Below are 18,572 nucleotides of genomic sequence, written 5' to 3'. Positions count from 1 at the left end.
CACCTAGTTTAAATACTACAGCTTCACTCTTTCCAAAACCCTACATTTTGTATATTTCCTACATTTTTCACTTCACTTCCAGCAGTTGTGCATTTTATCACTTAGGCCCTTGATTCTGAATGTTTCTCCCTCTCCTTTCATATAATTTATTCTTTAAGGTATTTCTTAAAATTTGCCTCTGACACAGTTTTAGTTTACTTGTCTTAAAACCTCTTTCTATGGCTAATGGCTAATGGGCAGTCTCATCAAAAAGTAGTCCTCTAAATGAGCCTTTGATATTTTGCTACATTAAAAGAAAAATATAAATGCCAGAGTTGTCTTTAAAAATTGTGTTATTTTGTGTCTCTTGTTCATGCGCAATAAATTCAGTGAATTACATATATTAGAAGAATTGCTTTTCCTTCTGCAATTCAACTAATTTTGCTGGGACTAAGAATTATAAATTATGCATTGATATCCATTGCTTTTAAGTATGAAAAGACTGATCGCTGAGTTGGGGTGGGGAGATGATCGATCTCAAAAATACCATATAGACCACTGGAGAAAATCTAGATGGATGTGGTCCAACCAGTTTGTCGAGAACCATCCTGCTTATTTGGGGATACAATGATAACGACTAACAGCAAAAATCTCTAAATGTTAATTTTTTGACAAATCCAGAAATGCTGAGTGGAAAATCCCTAGGGTAAATAGCTTTAGGAACTATCATTTTGTAATACTTGGATCCTTAAACAGAAAGACTAATGACGATGTTTTCTTTCAGATTTTTTCATTGAACACTGCTGGATTTGATTAATAAAATTAAGATCATGAATAGTGATGTGCTTGATTAAATTATATACTGTTTTCTGTCACTAACTCCATTGAGACTTAGCTATATTTTGTATATGGTTTGTTCATAGATCTATTAATTTAAATAGAATTTACACTGATATAAAATGTATTGTCTTTGTTCAGGTGTGATCGAACAACACACAGGGACTATAGAAAGCATTTTATTTGTTTCAGTTTATTGTAAAATTATAATTTTGTCCTTTGCTGCTCTGGTAGTTTTCATTTTAAGAAATGTTTAATAAGTGCACTTTGAACTAATTTTAGAAAAGGTGAAGGAACTTTTAAATCTGACAACATCTCTACCATTTCCATTCTGAAGGATGTATTAACTAAAGAAGCTACAAAAAGAAAAATCAATCTCAACATTTCTTATGGTGAGCACCAAGCCATAATTTATTTCAGATATCCTAGAATTCCATTATTTATTAAATTTTCACTGAGGGGCTGTGTTTTTTTTCTTAAAGATGTCAATGAGGAATCAGTAAACTACACTTTAAAACTGATCCATCCCAAATTGGAACATCAGTTGCTGTTAGCCAAGAAAGTCCAATTGATTGATGCTTTGAAGGTAAGTTGTTTGGAAAATGTAACAACTGTGTGGTAAGATGTTTAGATGTTGTGTGTATTGAATGTTGCCATTTAAAATTGTTCATTCCTGCTAAGCACAGTCCTATGAAGCAAAGAAAGAAGTAGTCACCCTGAGTAATCAATGATATTGATAATATAAATACATTTTCTGGAAACTAATGTAGATGTAAAGTAACATGGATTGGGCATTTTTTGGCCACACATCACTTCTCTCAGCCAGGTAAGCTGCCACATTTTAGCTTACCATGAAATAAAACACAGAAGTCTGCAGACACCATAGTTTATTTATAATATTTTATTTTTCATACTGTGATCCATATCAACCAAAATATATACAAACATTTCTCATTAAATATACACAGTGGCATTTCTCCCTTTTTTTCCCCCCCTACCTTCCCTTCCCCCTCCAAAACCAATAAATATTCAACATATACAATACAATAAACCATTAAACAATATCATCACACAATGAAAAATAAACAAGAAAAATGTGTCATCTACATTGCACACTGGATCAAGTCGTTTTGTCTTATCATTTTAGGGGGTGGAGGTCCGAGGCAAGCCCTCTCTATTATGTTCCATGTATGGTTCCCAAATTTGTTCAAATAATGTGACTTTATTTTTTTAATTATATGTTATTTTTTCGAATGGAATACATTTATTCATTTCCTTGTACCATTGCTGTATTCTCATGCTCTTCCATTTTCCAAGTTGACATTATACATTTTTTTGCTACTGCTAAGGCTATCATAATAAATCATTTTTGCGCTTTATCGAATTTGAGGCCTAATTCTTTACTTCTTATATTACTTAGAAGAAAGATCTCTGGATTTTTTGATATGTTATTTTTGGTGATTTTATTTAATATCTGATTTAGATCTTCCCAAAACATTTTCACTTTCTCACATGCCCAAATTGGATGTACTGTTGTTCCCATTTCCTTCTTACAGTGAAAACATCTATCTGATAATGTTGGATCCCATTTTTTTTAACTTTTGGGGCGTGATATATAACCTGTGTAACCAATTATACTGTATCATGCGTAACGTTGTGTTTATTATATTCTTCATAGTTCCAGAACATAACTTTTCCTATGTTTCATTTTTTATCTTTATGTTTAAATCCTTTTCCCACTTTTGTTTGGGTTTATAGCTTATTTCATCATTTTACTTATATTGTACCAGCTTTTCATCCCACTTATATGTTCCGGTACCTTCTCCCCTATTTTATCTAGTTCTATCTTAATCCAGTCTGGTTTTTCCCTTGTCTGGTAAAAATTTGATAAATTCCTTAATTGAGGTGCTCTATAATAATTTTTAAAGTTTGGTAACTGCAAACACCTTGGTTGTACCTCTCTGTTAATTTATCCAATGCTATCCTCGGTTTCCCCCTTTTGCACAGGAATTTCCTAATTATTCTCTTTAGTTCATTAAAAAATTTCTCTGTTAAGGGAATTGGTAACGATTGAAATAAGTATTGAATCCTTGGGAAGACATTCATTTTAATGGAATTTACCCTCCCTATCAACGTTAGTGGTAATTCTTTCCAATGTTCTAAGTCTTCCTGCAATTTCTTTATCAGTAGCTGATAATTTAATTTGTCCAGATGGCTTAAGGTATTATCTAACCTAATGCCTAGGTATCGGATTGCTTGTGTTTGCCATTTAAATGGTGATTCTTTTTTAAATTCTGTATAATCCACATTACTCATTGGCATCATTTCACTTTTATTTGTGTTTATTTGCGTTGATCTTGTACCCCGATATTTCTCCATACTCCTTCAATTTCTTATGTAATTCTTTTATTGATATTTCTGGTTTGGTTAAGTATACTATGATGTCATCTGCAAATAAACTGATTTTATACTCCTCCTTTATTTTTATCCCTTTTATTTTATTTTCTGTTTTTATCAGTTCTGCCAATGGTTCTATTGCTAAAGCGAACAGTGAGGGGGAGAGGGGAGATAACAGACATCCCTGGCTAGTTAAATTGGTTCGATACATATCCATTTACTGTTACTTTCGCCAATGGTCCATTATATAATGCTTTAATCCAATTTATATATTTTTCAGGTAGATTGAACCTCTGAAATACTTTGAATAAATTATTCCATTCTACTCTGTCAAAGGCTTTTTCTGCATCTAAAGCTTCTTATTTCCTTGAACTGCATGAATTAGATTAATAAATTTACAGACATTATTCGCTGTTCGTCTTTTCTTAATAAATCCAGTTTGATCTTGTTTTATTAATTTTGGTACACAATCGGCCAATCTGTTTGCTAATAATTTTGCTATTATCTTATAATCTAAGCTAAGTAGAGATATTGGTCTATATGATACTGGTGTTAATGGATACTTCCCTGTCTTTGGTATTACTGTAATTATTGCTGTCTTACATGAATCTGGCAAGTTTTGTGTTTCTTCTATCTGGTTCATTACTTCCAGGAGAGGAGGCATTAATAACTCTTTAAATGTTTTATAGAATTCTATTGGGAATCCATCCTCTCCTGGTGTTTTATTGTTTGGCAGCTTTTTTAATATATCCTGTGCTTCCTCTATTTCAAATGGTTTTATCAGTTTGTTTTGTTCCTCTTCTTGCAATTTTGGCAATTCAATTTTAGCTTAAAAACTCTTCTATTTTATCATCTTTCCCCTCGTTCTCAGTTTGGTATAATTGTTCATAAAATTCCTTAAAGTTTTCATTAATCTCTATTGGGTCATATGTAATTATCTTATAATCTGTGTTGAGTAGAGATATTGGTCTATACGATGCTGGTGTTAGTGGATCTTTCCCCGTCTTTGGTATTACTCTAATTATTGCTGTTTTGCATGAATTTGGCATATTTTGTGTTGACAGCTTTTTTTTGTTGCACTTTACTCCTTTGTGTCATTGCATCTTTCAGCTTCACAATTTCATTATTCCTGCTTACTCTCCTACTATTACTTACTTATAGTTTGCTGATGACTATGCACTGTTGCCCACTCTCTCGAAGACTTACAAGAGATCACCAGTCACTTTGCCAGTGCTGCCAAGAGCTACAGATTGAGAGTTAGCCTGAAAAATTCACAAGTTTTGTACCGACCGGCCCCTGGTTCAAGCTACAAAGAACCAGTTGTTCTCATTGATGATACTCATCTCAATGCTGCCAACAGATTTTGCTACCTATACAGCACAATAGCATCCACAACTTCTCTAGATGTAGAGATTGAGTCAAGAACCAGAAAGGTCTGCTTTGCCTTTGGCCAGCTGAAAGATCGGATTTGCTCACAGAACATCAGATTGACCACCAAGTGCAAGGTGTAGAGGGCCATTGTCATATCAGCCTTGCTGTATGGATGTGAGACATGGTGCCCATATCAGAATTACTTACGTGAGCTTGACCAACTGCAGCAGTGTCTCCTATGTTCTCTGATGAAGATCACCTGGTAAGACAAGGTCTCCAATATCAAGGTCTTTTCTTGAGCTAGAATGCCAGCAGTTTCAACCTTGGTGATGTCAGCCCAACTGCACTGGGCAGGATATGATGTCAGAATGCCTGACGGAAGACTGCCCGTGGACATTTTGTGCAGCCCTCTGTCCAGTGGTACCCGAAAACAAGAAGGCTAGTGACTATGGTACAAGGATGTTCTACACAGGAGCCTCAAGAAAGCTGGCATTGCCCTTTCAACATGGGAGGATCTGGCTCAAGATTGTTCACAGTGGAGGGACATCAGAAAAGGTATAGACGCTGCTGAGAATGAGCTCAAAGAGGCAACAGAGGAAAGGCACAGGAAGCACCACAACAGAGCTTCTGTCCCTGCTGCCCCTCCAGGCCTCACCTGCCAAGTGTGTGGCAATCAGTGCCTGTCAAAGATCGGCCTGTTGACCCACTCCAGGTCACACATATCAAATCCCACAAACGGATTGAAAGGAACCATCATCATCCTATGGGATGGATAGCCAGAAGTAGAAGAAAAGATTTCATACTACTATTATCCCAAACATCAGCCCCACTTGGCTAATTCTACAGTCCCATCAGCAATTTCACACTTTCTCAACTCTCTTTGAACACGGACATCCATGCCCAAGATGGCAGCGCCCATGCTTGGTAGTAGTCCATGAGGGGTTCCAGACCCCAGGCATCCAGAGAGGGAGAACACCCCCCCCCCCCACCCACAACTGAGAGGAAGGCTGGGAGATGACCCTACAGGAAAGGTGACAACAGCAGTGGGGTGCTAGAAGCTGGTGACGGAAGGAGTCAGACCAAGCTGTAGACTTCTGGAGACTAGTCTGAAGGACTCACAGCAGACTGCGGGCTGCTGGAATCTGACTCATGGGAACCAGGTATCGGAAGCAGGATTCGAGAAGGTGCCTTGAGCAGGAAGGACTTCCTATATGGCCTCAGGCACTGAAAACTTTTTGATCTAGGAACTTGAGTTTCCAATGCATTGGACAGGAGACTGTGCTGCTCCAGAGGCTGCAGGAGCGTTGGAGAAAAATCCATAGACACTCAATGTCTCTGAAGGGACTTTCCTTTGTTTCTCATTCTCTTGTTGAGGGCACCTTGTGAATGGTGCGCCTTTGTCCCTTACATCTGGTAAAAGTTGACGAGTTTTGTGCATTAGTACATGATAATAAGAAATCTTAGAACATCAGTCATCACAACGTGGAGCAGGAAGGCTAAAAGGGCCCATTTCTGAGCTGTATGATTCCATGAATAAAATGTGCAATCACCTAGAACTAAATAATAAATAATGTCGCATCTGGCATATGAATAATAATGTGCTGTGCCACTACTAATTAATATTTATTGTAAAAATAGAATGTAGGGAGGCTGTGAAATCAAGATTAATCACTTATTCCTTTCTATTGCAGGAACTGCAGGTTTATGAAGGAAATGTAGATTTCCTAATACCTGAATACCGTTCCATTTTGGTGGAAGCTGATAGTCTGCTTGAGGAATATAAGAAACAGCCTGCTCACTTGGAGAGATTATATGGCAAGTGCAATAAATAGGGAAAAGAAATCCTGTGAATAATTGAAAATGTACAATTATGCTTAAAGATGTCTCTTTCAATTGCCAGTTATGCACCAGTTATTTTATTTTACGGGTCCTACTCTCCCTCTAAAAGTATCATGTGTTCAAAATGATTAGCACAGTTAATACTTTTGAAATTATTCTCAGTAGGACTATTCCAGCTAAACCATCTGGTGATGCATTAAAATGTGTAATGCTTAATAGAAGCAAACCCATGCATCAAATTATTTTGTATGTAAAAATGTATGTACTCTGACAATAAATCTGAAATCTGATAAGAGTGTGATATGGTTTCACATTTGAGGGTTATTCTGTGGTACTACTAAATATTTATTCAGTAACTATTATGTTAATTTACATAGCATTTTTGACATAATGAAATTACCTCAAGGTATCCTACTGGTATGGGTGTCACACAAATATTTGACACTAGGTCACATAAGCAAATATTATGGCAGCTTGGACAAAGTAGTTTTGAAGGAAAACTGACCTGGAAAGCAAAGGTGTTTATGAAGGCAGCTGATGACATGGCCAGTTGTAGAGAATCATGTGCAATGACTTCACTTTCCATTTCTGCACTGGGGCTACACCACAGGGCAGAATTGGAAGAATGAGGAAATTTCAAAGTTATATAACAATCAGGAAGGATATAATCAGGCATTTAAAAACCAGGAAGAGAATTAAGACTTTGTTGGAACAGGAAACTGTAGATCAGATAGCACAGGGTTAATTAATGAGGGCAACTTGATATGAAGTAGGATAACCAGTAGCAGAGTTTTGGCTAAGTTTACATTATCATAGAATTAGGTTGGATGAGCAGCAAGCGAGCATGGTAAAAATCAGGCCTTGAAGTTGCATAGGCATAGATAAGACATAAAAATCCATCTTTTGATATGGATGTATTTGAAAGTTGATCTGAATGTTAGACACAAACAGAGATTAATTATAGTTTTTATCAACTTGCAACAGATGCCAGGAAATGTTTAATGTCCACATCCAATGGGACAGAAAGTCATGGTTTTGGTCTTCACAATATTTTGTTAATCAAAATTTCTGCTTATCCTCTACAATGTTGGACAGTCATTCTGATAGAGACAGTGAATGGATCAAGAGTGGGAGTGGTAGGGATGAGTTGAATTTGTGTGAAATTGAAAAGATACAGGGCAGTGACAAGGATATTAGAAGTAGCTGCAAATGTGGCTGACCAAGAGTGGGAAGGAAAATCATTGCAGGTGATTCTGTACAATTAGTTGGAACTAGATGAGTGCATTCCTAACCAGTTGTAAAACATTAGAGGGGATAGTAATGTTAAAATTGTCAAAGACTGCAGATAGGCCTAGAATTTTGCAGAAAGATATTTTACCATGGTCACTGTCACATTAATATTTATTTTTCTTCTACAGCAGTGACTTCACATTTCCGTTGGTTCAGGAGAGTGTTAGTATTGTGTCAGTGGCAGGAACTAAAGTGATTCAGATCTGGTGTGGCAGAAGGAATGGGCATAGATATAGGAGAAGACAAAATTTTGAAAATTATACTTAGTGTTATACTGTGATTTTTTTTTAATGCATGATTGAGGATGAACCTCATTCAAATCACAACAGAAGATTTATAATGCTTACAAAAGCTAAAACTTGAGTCCAACCATGAAGTCTGCCTTGTGACAAGGAAAAGCTAGATAATTATCATTCTTTAACATGAGTGCCTCACCAATATTCTCACATTTTAAGATTATTTTCTTTAATTCAATGATTTCCTTTCCTTCCCTTTCATTTCATACTCTTCTGAAATTTGTGCTTTGGGAACCAATGCACATGAGTTCTAAGACATTTAGCACTTCACTTAAGCATTCATGTTTCAGCTCAGACAGATAGTTAATAATTTCTTTGTGTAAGGCATCACAACCAAAACTGATTGCAATCTCATCATGTATCTCCAAACATCCATTTAAAATAAATTCAGTGAGTGACAAGAAGGACACTTGGTTAATTCTTTTCAACCAGCAGCATGGAGCACAAAATAATTTAATTTCTTCGATTATGATAACGACCAGTATTCAATACTGGAAATTGCATTGATAGCCATAAAAATTTGACTTTTTTTAAACCCTTCCCTAGTCTAAGGATGTAGAGGACAAATACAATGTCCTTGAAGTTACATGGGCATTTGCATTCATAACACACACTCTCTGAAACACAGAAATCCAAAAGTTTCACGGATATACTTCTGCTGGACAAGCCATGCTCTTTTCACAATGTTCATTGGTGCAATCAATACAACATCATAAATATAATTTTTTACACCATATTGCAAAAAAAAATCTCTGCTCAAATCCATCATTCAACTCTTATGTCCCTAGCTCTTGAGATTCAAGTAAAATATTTTTAAATTCTGATGAGAGTTTCTGCCTCCATTGCCCTACCTGACAGTGAGTTCCAGATTCCACTCCTTTCCGAATAAACAAGTTTTTTTCCCCACATCACCCCTTCAATCCTTCTGCCAATCATTTTGATCCATGTTACCTTGTTTTCAATCCCCAAAGGAAATGCACCTTTCCAATTTACTTGGCCTATGCCCCTTTAAATCTCCTCTATTGTAAAAATTATAGTGTTGGAAAATTATATGTTTTTCTACATTTAAATGATATATTTTGGCATCTTTCCCAGACTTATTCACTGACATTATTTTGCTTCTCTAATAAAAAATTTAAGACATTATAGGGATTAGCATATTTTATTTCTTGATTTGCTATCTTGACTACTCAGCCTACTTGAAGACATCACAGTGGCTGGACCTCTCTCATCCTGTACTGATGTCAAATATCATCTGATTACAAATCATGTTTAAAATGCATATTGCAAAACCCAATTACAGTTTCAAGGTCCCCATGTTGTAATATTTCTGCCACTTATTGGAATATCCTGGTTACCTTTGCAGTGACAACGTGGCCTTCCTAACTTATTGAATCCGCACTATGTTAAACAGTTTGTCCACATTTTATGCCATGTTTCGATATGTAGTTCTCTGTCTTCCATGATGTCTGAATAAAATTGATATAGAAATGAGATTCAACTAAAAACATAAAAACATTGTACAATATTACTTGAAAAGTCATAAAAATTCATAGCACTTGAACAATTCACCATGGGATTCTTCTTTATGATTAAACTATTTTATTTTTCTTCCCCACCCCCCATTTAGGCATGATAACTGATCTCTTTATAGATAAATTCAAATTCAAAGGTACGAATGTGAAAACCAAAGTTCCTCTTCTGCTGGAAGTTTTGGATAATTATGATCCAAATAGTCTTGCGGCATTCTTTGATTCAGCATAGAGTAAGTATACAAAACATGTTGAAAAACATTTGTAAATTTCTTGACAAAAGTAGTGTGATTGTAAGACATTCTCTGTAAATGGTATAGGTATTCCACCTAATGGCCAGAATTCACATGAAGTTATTATCTTACTGTGGAGCTATTTAAGAGGTGAATTTCACTGTTGCTTTGGTGGAAGAAAAAAATGGAAAGCAAAAATAAATTTTATGCTACATTTCTGCATTTCCATGAATTACCCTTGATTTTTGTCCAGATAGCCCATGTGAAAATGTATCTCTCCGTACCTTGAAGTTTTCTCAGGTGTTATACAATACCATGTATCTTTGAACTTGTATATTTTCAAAAGGCCTTTTATCCCCCCCCAGAGTTTGAAAGTGTTGACTAAAACTTGAGTGAACAAGATTCACTTTAACTTAATAAGCTATTTTATTTCTTTGTCTAATTATTTTTGATAATTTACTTTTTTTATATGTACATGTAAAAAAGGAATTAAGGTGTTTTGTTTATATATCCTTTCCTTTCACTAAAATGTAACAACAGACACAGTTTGATTTTTTTTTTCCTAATTCTTCCTGGAGCAACACCATTGTTTATCTATCACTCCAAACCTAAAATATCTTTCTTGTAGGCCAATGGCCCATATATGATTTTAAAGTACATTTGATGTTTTGTGAGAGCTAACATGTATTCTGTTTTGAGTCATAAAATATGTAGATACAGGATTTTGTTTATCTATTTTACCTAGCTGGATCATATTACATGTAAGTTGATGTACTGATCATTGATCATTGATTGTATTGTATTGATTGTGTCTATTAATATTAAATTGGAATACACTTATCAAGCTTCTATTTTACATTTTCCTGGCTTGGTCTTATCCTTCTTAAAAAAAAACCCACAAAAATACAACAGTTTTGGAAATATGGATTAAGGAAATAACATTTGATTGAACAATATCATTAACTTGATGCAAATGTATTTTTATATAATGGATTCTTGGCGTATAATCCCGATTACTCAGTGTCTAGGAAAAATGTCCAGAAGTTTCTGGAATATAAGCAAGAAAATATATTTTTAGGGACAGTAGTGTGACAGAATATAGATAAGTTTTTGGGAGATAAATTGGGGCAGATTTTTTAGTGTAGGTCACATGCAAAGACTTTAAAACAGATCTTATTTAAAATACAGGAGCTCTGCTCATGCTAGACATGTCGGCGCCAACAGTCTTTGCAGAAGCTTTGGAGAGTGCCCAAGAGACTTCACTAATGGATTGTTGTTTACAAAAATACAACAGATGAAAGAGCTTGTCGGAGCCACAGATTGTCTCCAGTGGAACTTGCTGTTCTAAGAGGGTCATGTGGTTTTGCAAGCAGAGAGCGTCAAGGAGGCTTTCTGTGTGTGTGTGTGTGTGACAAACACACACACATCAGTTCTACAGTGTTACAGTCAGCAGCAAGCTTGTAGAAAACCCCATTTGGAAGACGAGTTGTGAGTGCTTAGTTTAGCCTGGTCAAAGCCCTTGTGGTTCATGCAAGAGAAGAGGACTGGAAGTCTAATGTTTCATAAGAAATTGGAGAAACAAAAAGGCATTTTGTAGTGACCTGAAAGAAAAAGGTTATCATCTGGAGAACCCTGAGGGGGCAAGTTTCTTCGGCAAGACACTGAAGTGGCTGGTGTCCAGCGTAAAATAAATCTCTCTTTGAAAACTGACAAGAATCTTCCTGAGCAGAGCAGTAACCATTTACCTTTGAAGCACCAAAGCCTGGTGAACTTTACAAATGTTAAATTCTGTGCACAGTATAAGAATTGCCTGCAATCAGTGAACTTGGAGGAATGAGAAGTGAGATTGGACTGTGAACCAAAGAACTTTTCTGAACTTACACACACATTACATGTACATACACTTAGAATTAGAAGAGGGGTTAAGTTAGGTTAGTTAAGTCAATAGTGATGTTAAAGTGTGATTCTGTTTTCATGTTTAAAGATAATTAAAAGCAACTTTTGTTTAAGTAACCATTTGTCTTGGTGAATATCTATTGCTGCTGGGTTTTGGGGTCCTCTGGGCTCGTAACAGTAGTCTGTTTGACTCTTTGGGTTTGTCCTATTAAACAGTGAAATTATTAACGATCTGGGAGCTGTCCATCTAACTGCTTTCATACTATTAACTAAACAATTCAGTCTCAGAATTTAAAATTAACAATTGACCTGGCAATATGCAAATATTTTCATTTGTAATAGTTATTCAAATTTTTAAATCAGCATTGCCATTGTCCAAAAGTTCACCATTGGGATAACTGATGAAATGGAATACAGCTTTATTTATCTCTTGTATATTGAAGGACTAATATATCTTGTATCTTGCAGTCCTAACTGAGAACATGAACTTTAGTTTTGAATGTTAAAATAGTCAGCTATTTACTAATACTCAAATAATGGTATTTTTAAATAGGATGGTTATCATTCTTAATTTTTTCACAACAAAATTTACCGGAACTTAATTCTCCTATTTACTCTTCTTATACATATTGCCATTTTGACTTCTGGTTAAGCAAATTCTTGATTTTAACTTATTCATCTATGTTTTCAAATGCTGTCCTCTTTCTGAAAAATCCTTTGATCCTTGAGAAAAATGTATTTATATAATTCTGGTTTTTTTGGCTCATGTCTGAATTTAATCAATTTCTCACCATGCCTCAGGTATTAAGATTGAAAATATTTGGAATTCCATCACTAATCCTTTCCACCTGTCTACCTTTCCTTTCTTCCTTTACGTACTTCTTAACACACATCACCAAGAAAACTTTTGGGGTAATTTCCATAAACCTCCTCTGGACCCTCTCTAATGCCAGCACATCCTTCCCAAAATGGGGCCCAAAACTGTTCAAAATACTCCAGGTCTGGTGTACCAATGCCTTATAAAGCCTCAGCATTGCATCTTTGCTTTCATATCCTTTAGTCCTCTCAAAATGAAAACTAACATTGCATTTGCCTTCCTTTCTACCAACTCAATCTACAAGTTAACCTTTAGGGAATTCATTCTGTGCCAGATGCTTTCTTAGGGTTCACCCTCTTGAAGGTGAATAGGAGCAGAGTCACCTCAGAATTGTAAGCAATTCAACCTTTTCAGTTCACCAAATTCCAAAGATTTTCAGTTTTTCAAGAAGAAATTCCTCCATATCTCAATTTTAAGTGGATTAAACCAGCCATTCTCCCTCCCCTTCCTGGGGACCACAGCACATTTAAGAAAAGTCTCATTTTCTTTTCACCTCATGTCACAAATTTTCTTTTGTGTGTTTGATATAGTCAATAGGAGAGAAGTATGGAAGAAACCAAAAATTGACTGCTGCTTCACAGAGAAGAGAGCCCATACCCAAAACAATGGTTGAAAATGGCTCTACTAAACAATATCCTGAAACAACGGTCGACTGAACAGCCATATTCTATCTCAGATATTACTGCAAGGAGAAATATCCTTAGAGCTACAAGCTCATAAAGATCCCTTAGATAATTTTTTATATGTGATCATTTTCTTCTGAACTTGAGAGAACGGACCTACTTTTTCTTTCTTATTATAACATAAGAAGCCAATGAACCCATTGGGTCCAGCAGAACAATCCCATTGCCCCACTCTTCCATTACTGTTGTTATAAAGTTGTTATGAGCCCAGAGGACCCCAAAACCCAGCAGCAATAGATATTCACCAAGACAAATGTTTACTTAAATAAAAATTCCTTTTAATTATCTTTATGAAAACAAGATCAAACTTTAACTTGTTACTAACTTAACACTCTTCTCATTCTTAGTGCATGTGTATATAATGTGTATCTAAGTTCAGAAAAGTTATTTGTTTCACAGTGCAATCTCACTTCTCATTCCTCCAAGTTTACTGGTTGCAGGCAATTCTTATACTGTGCACAGAATTTAACATTTATAAAGTTCACCAAGCTTTGGTGCTTGAAAATTAAATGGTTACTGCTCAGGAAGGTTTTTGTCAATTTTCAGGGAGAGATCTGTTGTTCGCTGGGCACCCACAACTGATTCCTTTTAATTAGCCACTTCAGTGTTTTACCGAAGAAACTTGCCCCATCAGGGTTTTCCAGATGATAATCTCTTTCTTTCAGGTCATCACAGAGTTCCTTTTTGTTTTTCTTATTTCAAATGAAATGTTAAGCAGCCAGTCCTCTTGCATGAACCACAAGAGCTTTGACCAAACTGAACTAAGCATTCACAACCTGTCTTCCAAATGAGGTTTTCCACAAGCTTGCCAGCTTGTCCTGTTCCAGTCCCAGCTGCTGCTGCTAACTGTAAAACTGCAGTACTGATCTCTCTCTCCCAGAGATAAAGCTTGTTTTACTCTCTCTGCATGCAAAACCACATGATCCTCTTAGAACAGCAAGTTCCACTCCAGACAGCCTGAAGCTCCAAGAATTCTTTCATCTGTTATCTTTTTGTAAACAACAATCCATTAGTGGTATCTCTTGGACACTCTTCAAAGCTTTTGCAAAGGCTCTTGGTGCCAGCCTGTCTAGCATGAGCAGAGCTCCAGTATTTTAAATAGGATCTGTTTTGTGACCTACAGTATATGTATGTGACCTACACTAAAAAACCTGCCCCAATTTATCTCCCAAAAGCATATCTATATACAATACAAGCACAACATAATCTGTCATAATATATTCTCCATCGACTTTGATTATTTTACCATTTTATACAAAAGAGTAATTTAGAGTACAAACTAACCTACCTGCATATCTTTGGGATGCAGGAAGAAGTGGAGAATTTGGTGGAACCTAATCTGCCACAGGGAAACTTGCAAACTGCACAAGTACACCACTCAAGAACAGGGTAAAGCACCGAAGGCCACCTGTGAGGTAGCAATGTTAAATGCTTGCCACTGTGCCAGATCAATCCTTCTTAATAGCTAATGCTGAGATGTACATGTTGCTTGCAATTAAGGTGAAATAGATAGCACAGTGTTAGTTGGATTGGCTATTACAGATGGAAATTTTCTACTGTTGTCAGCAGATCTGATCACTGTGTAACTTCAATCTGTTAACTTCAGTGGATAGATGAAAAACCAAGAATATTCCTACCCAAATTTGGCTAATGTGATACTAATTTGAAAAATTCAAAGAAGCCAAGATTGAAAATTAGGCTCTGAAGCTATAGTGGATGAATACTGGACATGATTTCTTTATACCCATGCTGGATACCAATATTACTTAGTTGCTCAGGGCCAACATAAAGAACCAGTCAGTCCCCTTTAGAATTGGGATAGTGTTGGCTTTTTTGCCACGGCAAAGCTATTGGAATGAGGTTCTAACGCTAGAAAAGTCCATCCAATTCCTTTTACAGATTTCCATGTATGTAAAGAGATAGGCATCCAACAGAAACATTGATTATCTCTTCACAACATTTCAACATCCTGACAGAGGATTCTTTACCCAACTATCATAATTTTATATTTCAAATGTTTACATGATAATCCTTTTTAATTGCACTTGAATTGTGTTTTTTTAATTTTATTTTAACTTTTCCAAGACTCGTATAGAACATTATTACATACATCATATAAATAGTATTTTTAAATTACGGTCTCCTATGATTGCCACATGCATAGTGTTTTAACCTAACTCTGTATTGTAGCGTTTGCGCTAAGCAAGCTTGGAGAAGAACGACATGAACATCAAGGCCTTGAAGTCGAGATTAATTTATTGCACTGGCTGTCCATTTATATGGGCCCCAGGTGCTTACATCATGGCCCCGCGTTATCGGAGCGCTGGAGTGGGATTGGCCAGCGTTACCACCAGAGTTCCCCAGGCCAATGGGTTGGTGGAGTGGTTTCACAGGCATCTCAAGGCAGCCTTGATGGTCTGGCTCAAGGGTCCCAACTGGGTAAATGAACTGCCTTGGGTCCTGCTGGGGATTCGTACCTCACCGGAGGAGAACTTCAATGCCTCGGCGATGGAGATGGTCTATGGCGCGCCTTTGATCATTCCCGGGTAGTTTCTGGTCCCTGACAAACACCCAGAAGATCCCGCGGGAACTCGCTGTATTTTTTCTGTAATATTTCCTACACTTCAAAAGGATTTCTTTTAACAAAGTTCATCGAGTATCTTGATACATGAAAGATCTAATACATATGCAAGTCCTTTTTCTTTTCTTTAATATTTTGTGCCGTGGATCAGAGCCCTGAGAAAAAGACTGAGATTCTCTGATTTATTTCCATGAGACCTTCAGAACAGATGGCTGTAGGTGATTTTGAAATTGGCAATGTGAACTATACTTGTTTGTTGAAAAGCCAGCATCTAATTCACTGCACTATCTTAAACTCCTTATATAATATATCACATAGTCAAATTAATGTTAGGGTTTGGTTGATGGTTTCAGCTGATGGTGTTTTACCTAGCACTGATAATTCTCTGAGCAACAACAATTCGGTATGTAATGGATCTGTGTTAATAGTTTAATGTTAAAAATATATTTTATCTAGATATGGTTTGATAAGGTAGTTTTGGGTGGACAGGGCTCATTTACATTCTACAGACACATATGGTTCTTAGCAGCTGGTAGCTGGCTTCAGCATCAACAAATGTATTTGCATTTTAAACACTATTGACCACAGACCGAAGAATCTGATGTTGCATTATAAGGAGAACAGATGAAAGAATTTTTATGATGATTTTTGAGATAAGTGGAACAATGGATTGTTTGCTTGAGTATACAAGAAGCCATTTTGTTAGTAAATTCCAGACAGTCTGGATCCAGGAGAGAATCATCAAAGTTAATTACTTTGATTCTATGAGCAAGTGGACAGAGATGTTTTAGCACATAAGTGTCAAGAAACATTATGAACCACAAAGACAGAAATGATGTCATACCATGTGACATGAGAGATTTGCGAGAAATATATTATCAAAATCAGACATTTTGGATTGGTTTCATAAGTCAAGGCCCTATGTAACACACATAAACAGGAGTTGGAACCTTGTGAAAGATAGGGTTGAATTACAGAAACCAAAATAGGTGCTGTTATGTTTTACTCATAATAAAATGAAAATACAGAAAATAAATGGATTTCAAAAAAGGAATCTGCTTTCTGACTGCTCTTTTGAAAATAAAGAGTACAGGCAAATCATGGAAGAAAGCTCCGTGACACTTAAGAAGAAAACTGAAGGGGGGAGAGAATAACCGTTACTGTGAAATCAGTTGACGCTTGCGAGCAGGTTCGCAATCCAAATGGAAAGGGGAGTTGTGGTTGCCCTGCAAGGGATATGGGGCAACTCAGAGAGGGGGGGGGGACTTTTGGGGTTAAGAGAATATTGGATGTGGGAGTTGTTGAAGTATTTTATCTTTTAAATGTGTTGTCATGCATTGAGTTTAAAAAGGGAAAAGTGAGAGATGAAAATGGGGAAAGGGGGGGATGGTGGTGAGGAAGCGGAAATTAGGTGTAAACAGGATATGAGATGGCCATGTTGAACTATATGACTATAAACATTAATGGAATTAAATGGAAAAGGCTATTAAATTTACTGAAAAAAAGAAAAAAATAGATATAGCAGTTGTGCAGGAAATGCATCCAACTGAAGTGGAACATAACAAATTGAAGAGAGACTGGGTAGCGGCAGCATCATATAATTCAAAAGCTAGAGGTGTAGCTATATTAATTAATAAAAATGTACCAATCAAAATAGAGGAGGAAATAATAGATCCAGCAGAGAGATATGTAATGATAAAGTGTCAGATATATTCAGAATTTTGGAATTTGCTCAATATATATACACCTAATGAGGAGGATCAAAAGTTTATGCAAGATATTCTTTTGAAGATTGTAGATACACAAGGAAATATATTGATAGGAGGGGATCTTAACCTTAATTTGGATCCAATATTGGATAAAACTGGACAAAAGACTAGCAAAAAGAATAAAGTGGCCAAATTTATGGTTAAATCAATGCAGGAAATGAAACATAGATATATGGAGGAGGCAGCACCCAAGAGAGAAGGAATACTCATATTATTCAAGTAGGCATAAAACATACTCAAGGATTGATATGTTTTTGTTGTCGGCCCATATTCAAGGGAGAGTTGGGAAAACTGAATATAAAGCTAGATTACTATCTGATCATTCACCCCTGTTATTAGCAATAGAACTGGAGGACATCCCACCAAGAACATATAGATGGAGGTTAAACTCCATGCTACTTAAAAGGCAGGAATTTAGAGAGTTTATTGAATACCAAATTAAAACACATTTTGAAATAAATACGTTATTAGTGAAAGACAAATTTATATTATGGGGTGCAATGAAAACCTTCATTAGAGGGCAGATAATAAGTTATGTAATTAAGATGCAAAAGGACTATAATCAGGAAATAGAGCAGTTGGAAAGGGAGATAGTGAGTAGAGAAAAGGAACTCGTAAAAAGGGATGATATAACAAAAAGGAGAGAATTGGCAGACATAAAAATAAAATTTGGAACATTGCAAACGTATAAGGTGGAGAAGAACATAATGAAAATAAAGCAAAAGTATTACAAACTAGGAGAAGAAACACATAAAATATTAACCTGGCAACTTAATATAAAACAAGGTAAAAGAATATTGGCATCAAGGAAAAAGGACAAACAAATTACATATAACCCAATAGAGATTAATGAAAACTTTAAGGAATTCTATGAATAATTATACCAAACTGAGAAAGATGATAAAATAGAAGAGTCTTTAGCTAAAATTGAACTGCCAAAATTGCAAGAAGAGGAACAAAACAAATTGATAAAACCATTTAAAATAGAGGAA

At 35.9% G+C, this 18,572-nt stretch overlaps 1 protein-coding gene across 4 annotated transcripts in view; it reads left to right on the top strand.

Annotated features, from left to right (window-relative positions):
- bbs7 (Bardet-Biedl syndrome 7) overlaps window positions 1-16,964 on the top strand; it is a 56,324-nt gene extending 39,360 nt beyond the window's left edge. The window contains exons 16-21 of one of the 4 annotated variants that reach the window (XR_011353708.1): window positions 1,099-1,208; window positions 1,299-1,402; window positions 6,276-6,399; window positions 9,640-9,774; window positions 14,540-14,645; window positions 15,421-16,957. Coding sequence is in view for 3 of the 4 variants with exons in the window: in XM_069925160.1 (XP_069781261.1) it covers window positions 1,099-1,208; window positions 1,299-1,402; window positions 6,276-6,399; window positions 9,640-9,773 (472 nt within the window). In the remaining variant the exon portion in view is untranslated. Of the gene's footprint in view, window positions 1-1,098; window positions 1,209-1,298; window positions 1,403-6,275; window positions 6,400-9,639; window positions 10,586-14,539 lie in introns of those variants that run through there. The other 3 variants (XM_069925160.1, XM_069925161.1, XM_069925163.1) reach the window with 3 other exon arrangements.
- The last annotated feature ends 1,608 nt before the right edge of the window (window positions 16,965-18,572 follow it).

This window comes from Narcine bancroftii, chromosome 3, assembly GCF_036971445.1.
Source record: "Narcine bancroftii isolate sNarBan1 chromosome 3, sNarBan1.hap1, whole genome shotgun sequence".
In the NCBI taxonomy this organism is placed as follows: Eukaryota; Metazoa; Chordata; class Chondrichthyes; order Torpediniformes; family Narcinidae; genus Narcine; species Narcine bancroftii.
This window is presented reverse-complemented; position numbering and strand designations above follow the sequence as displayed.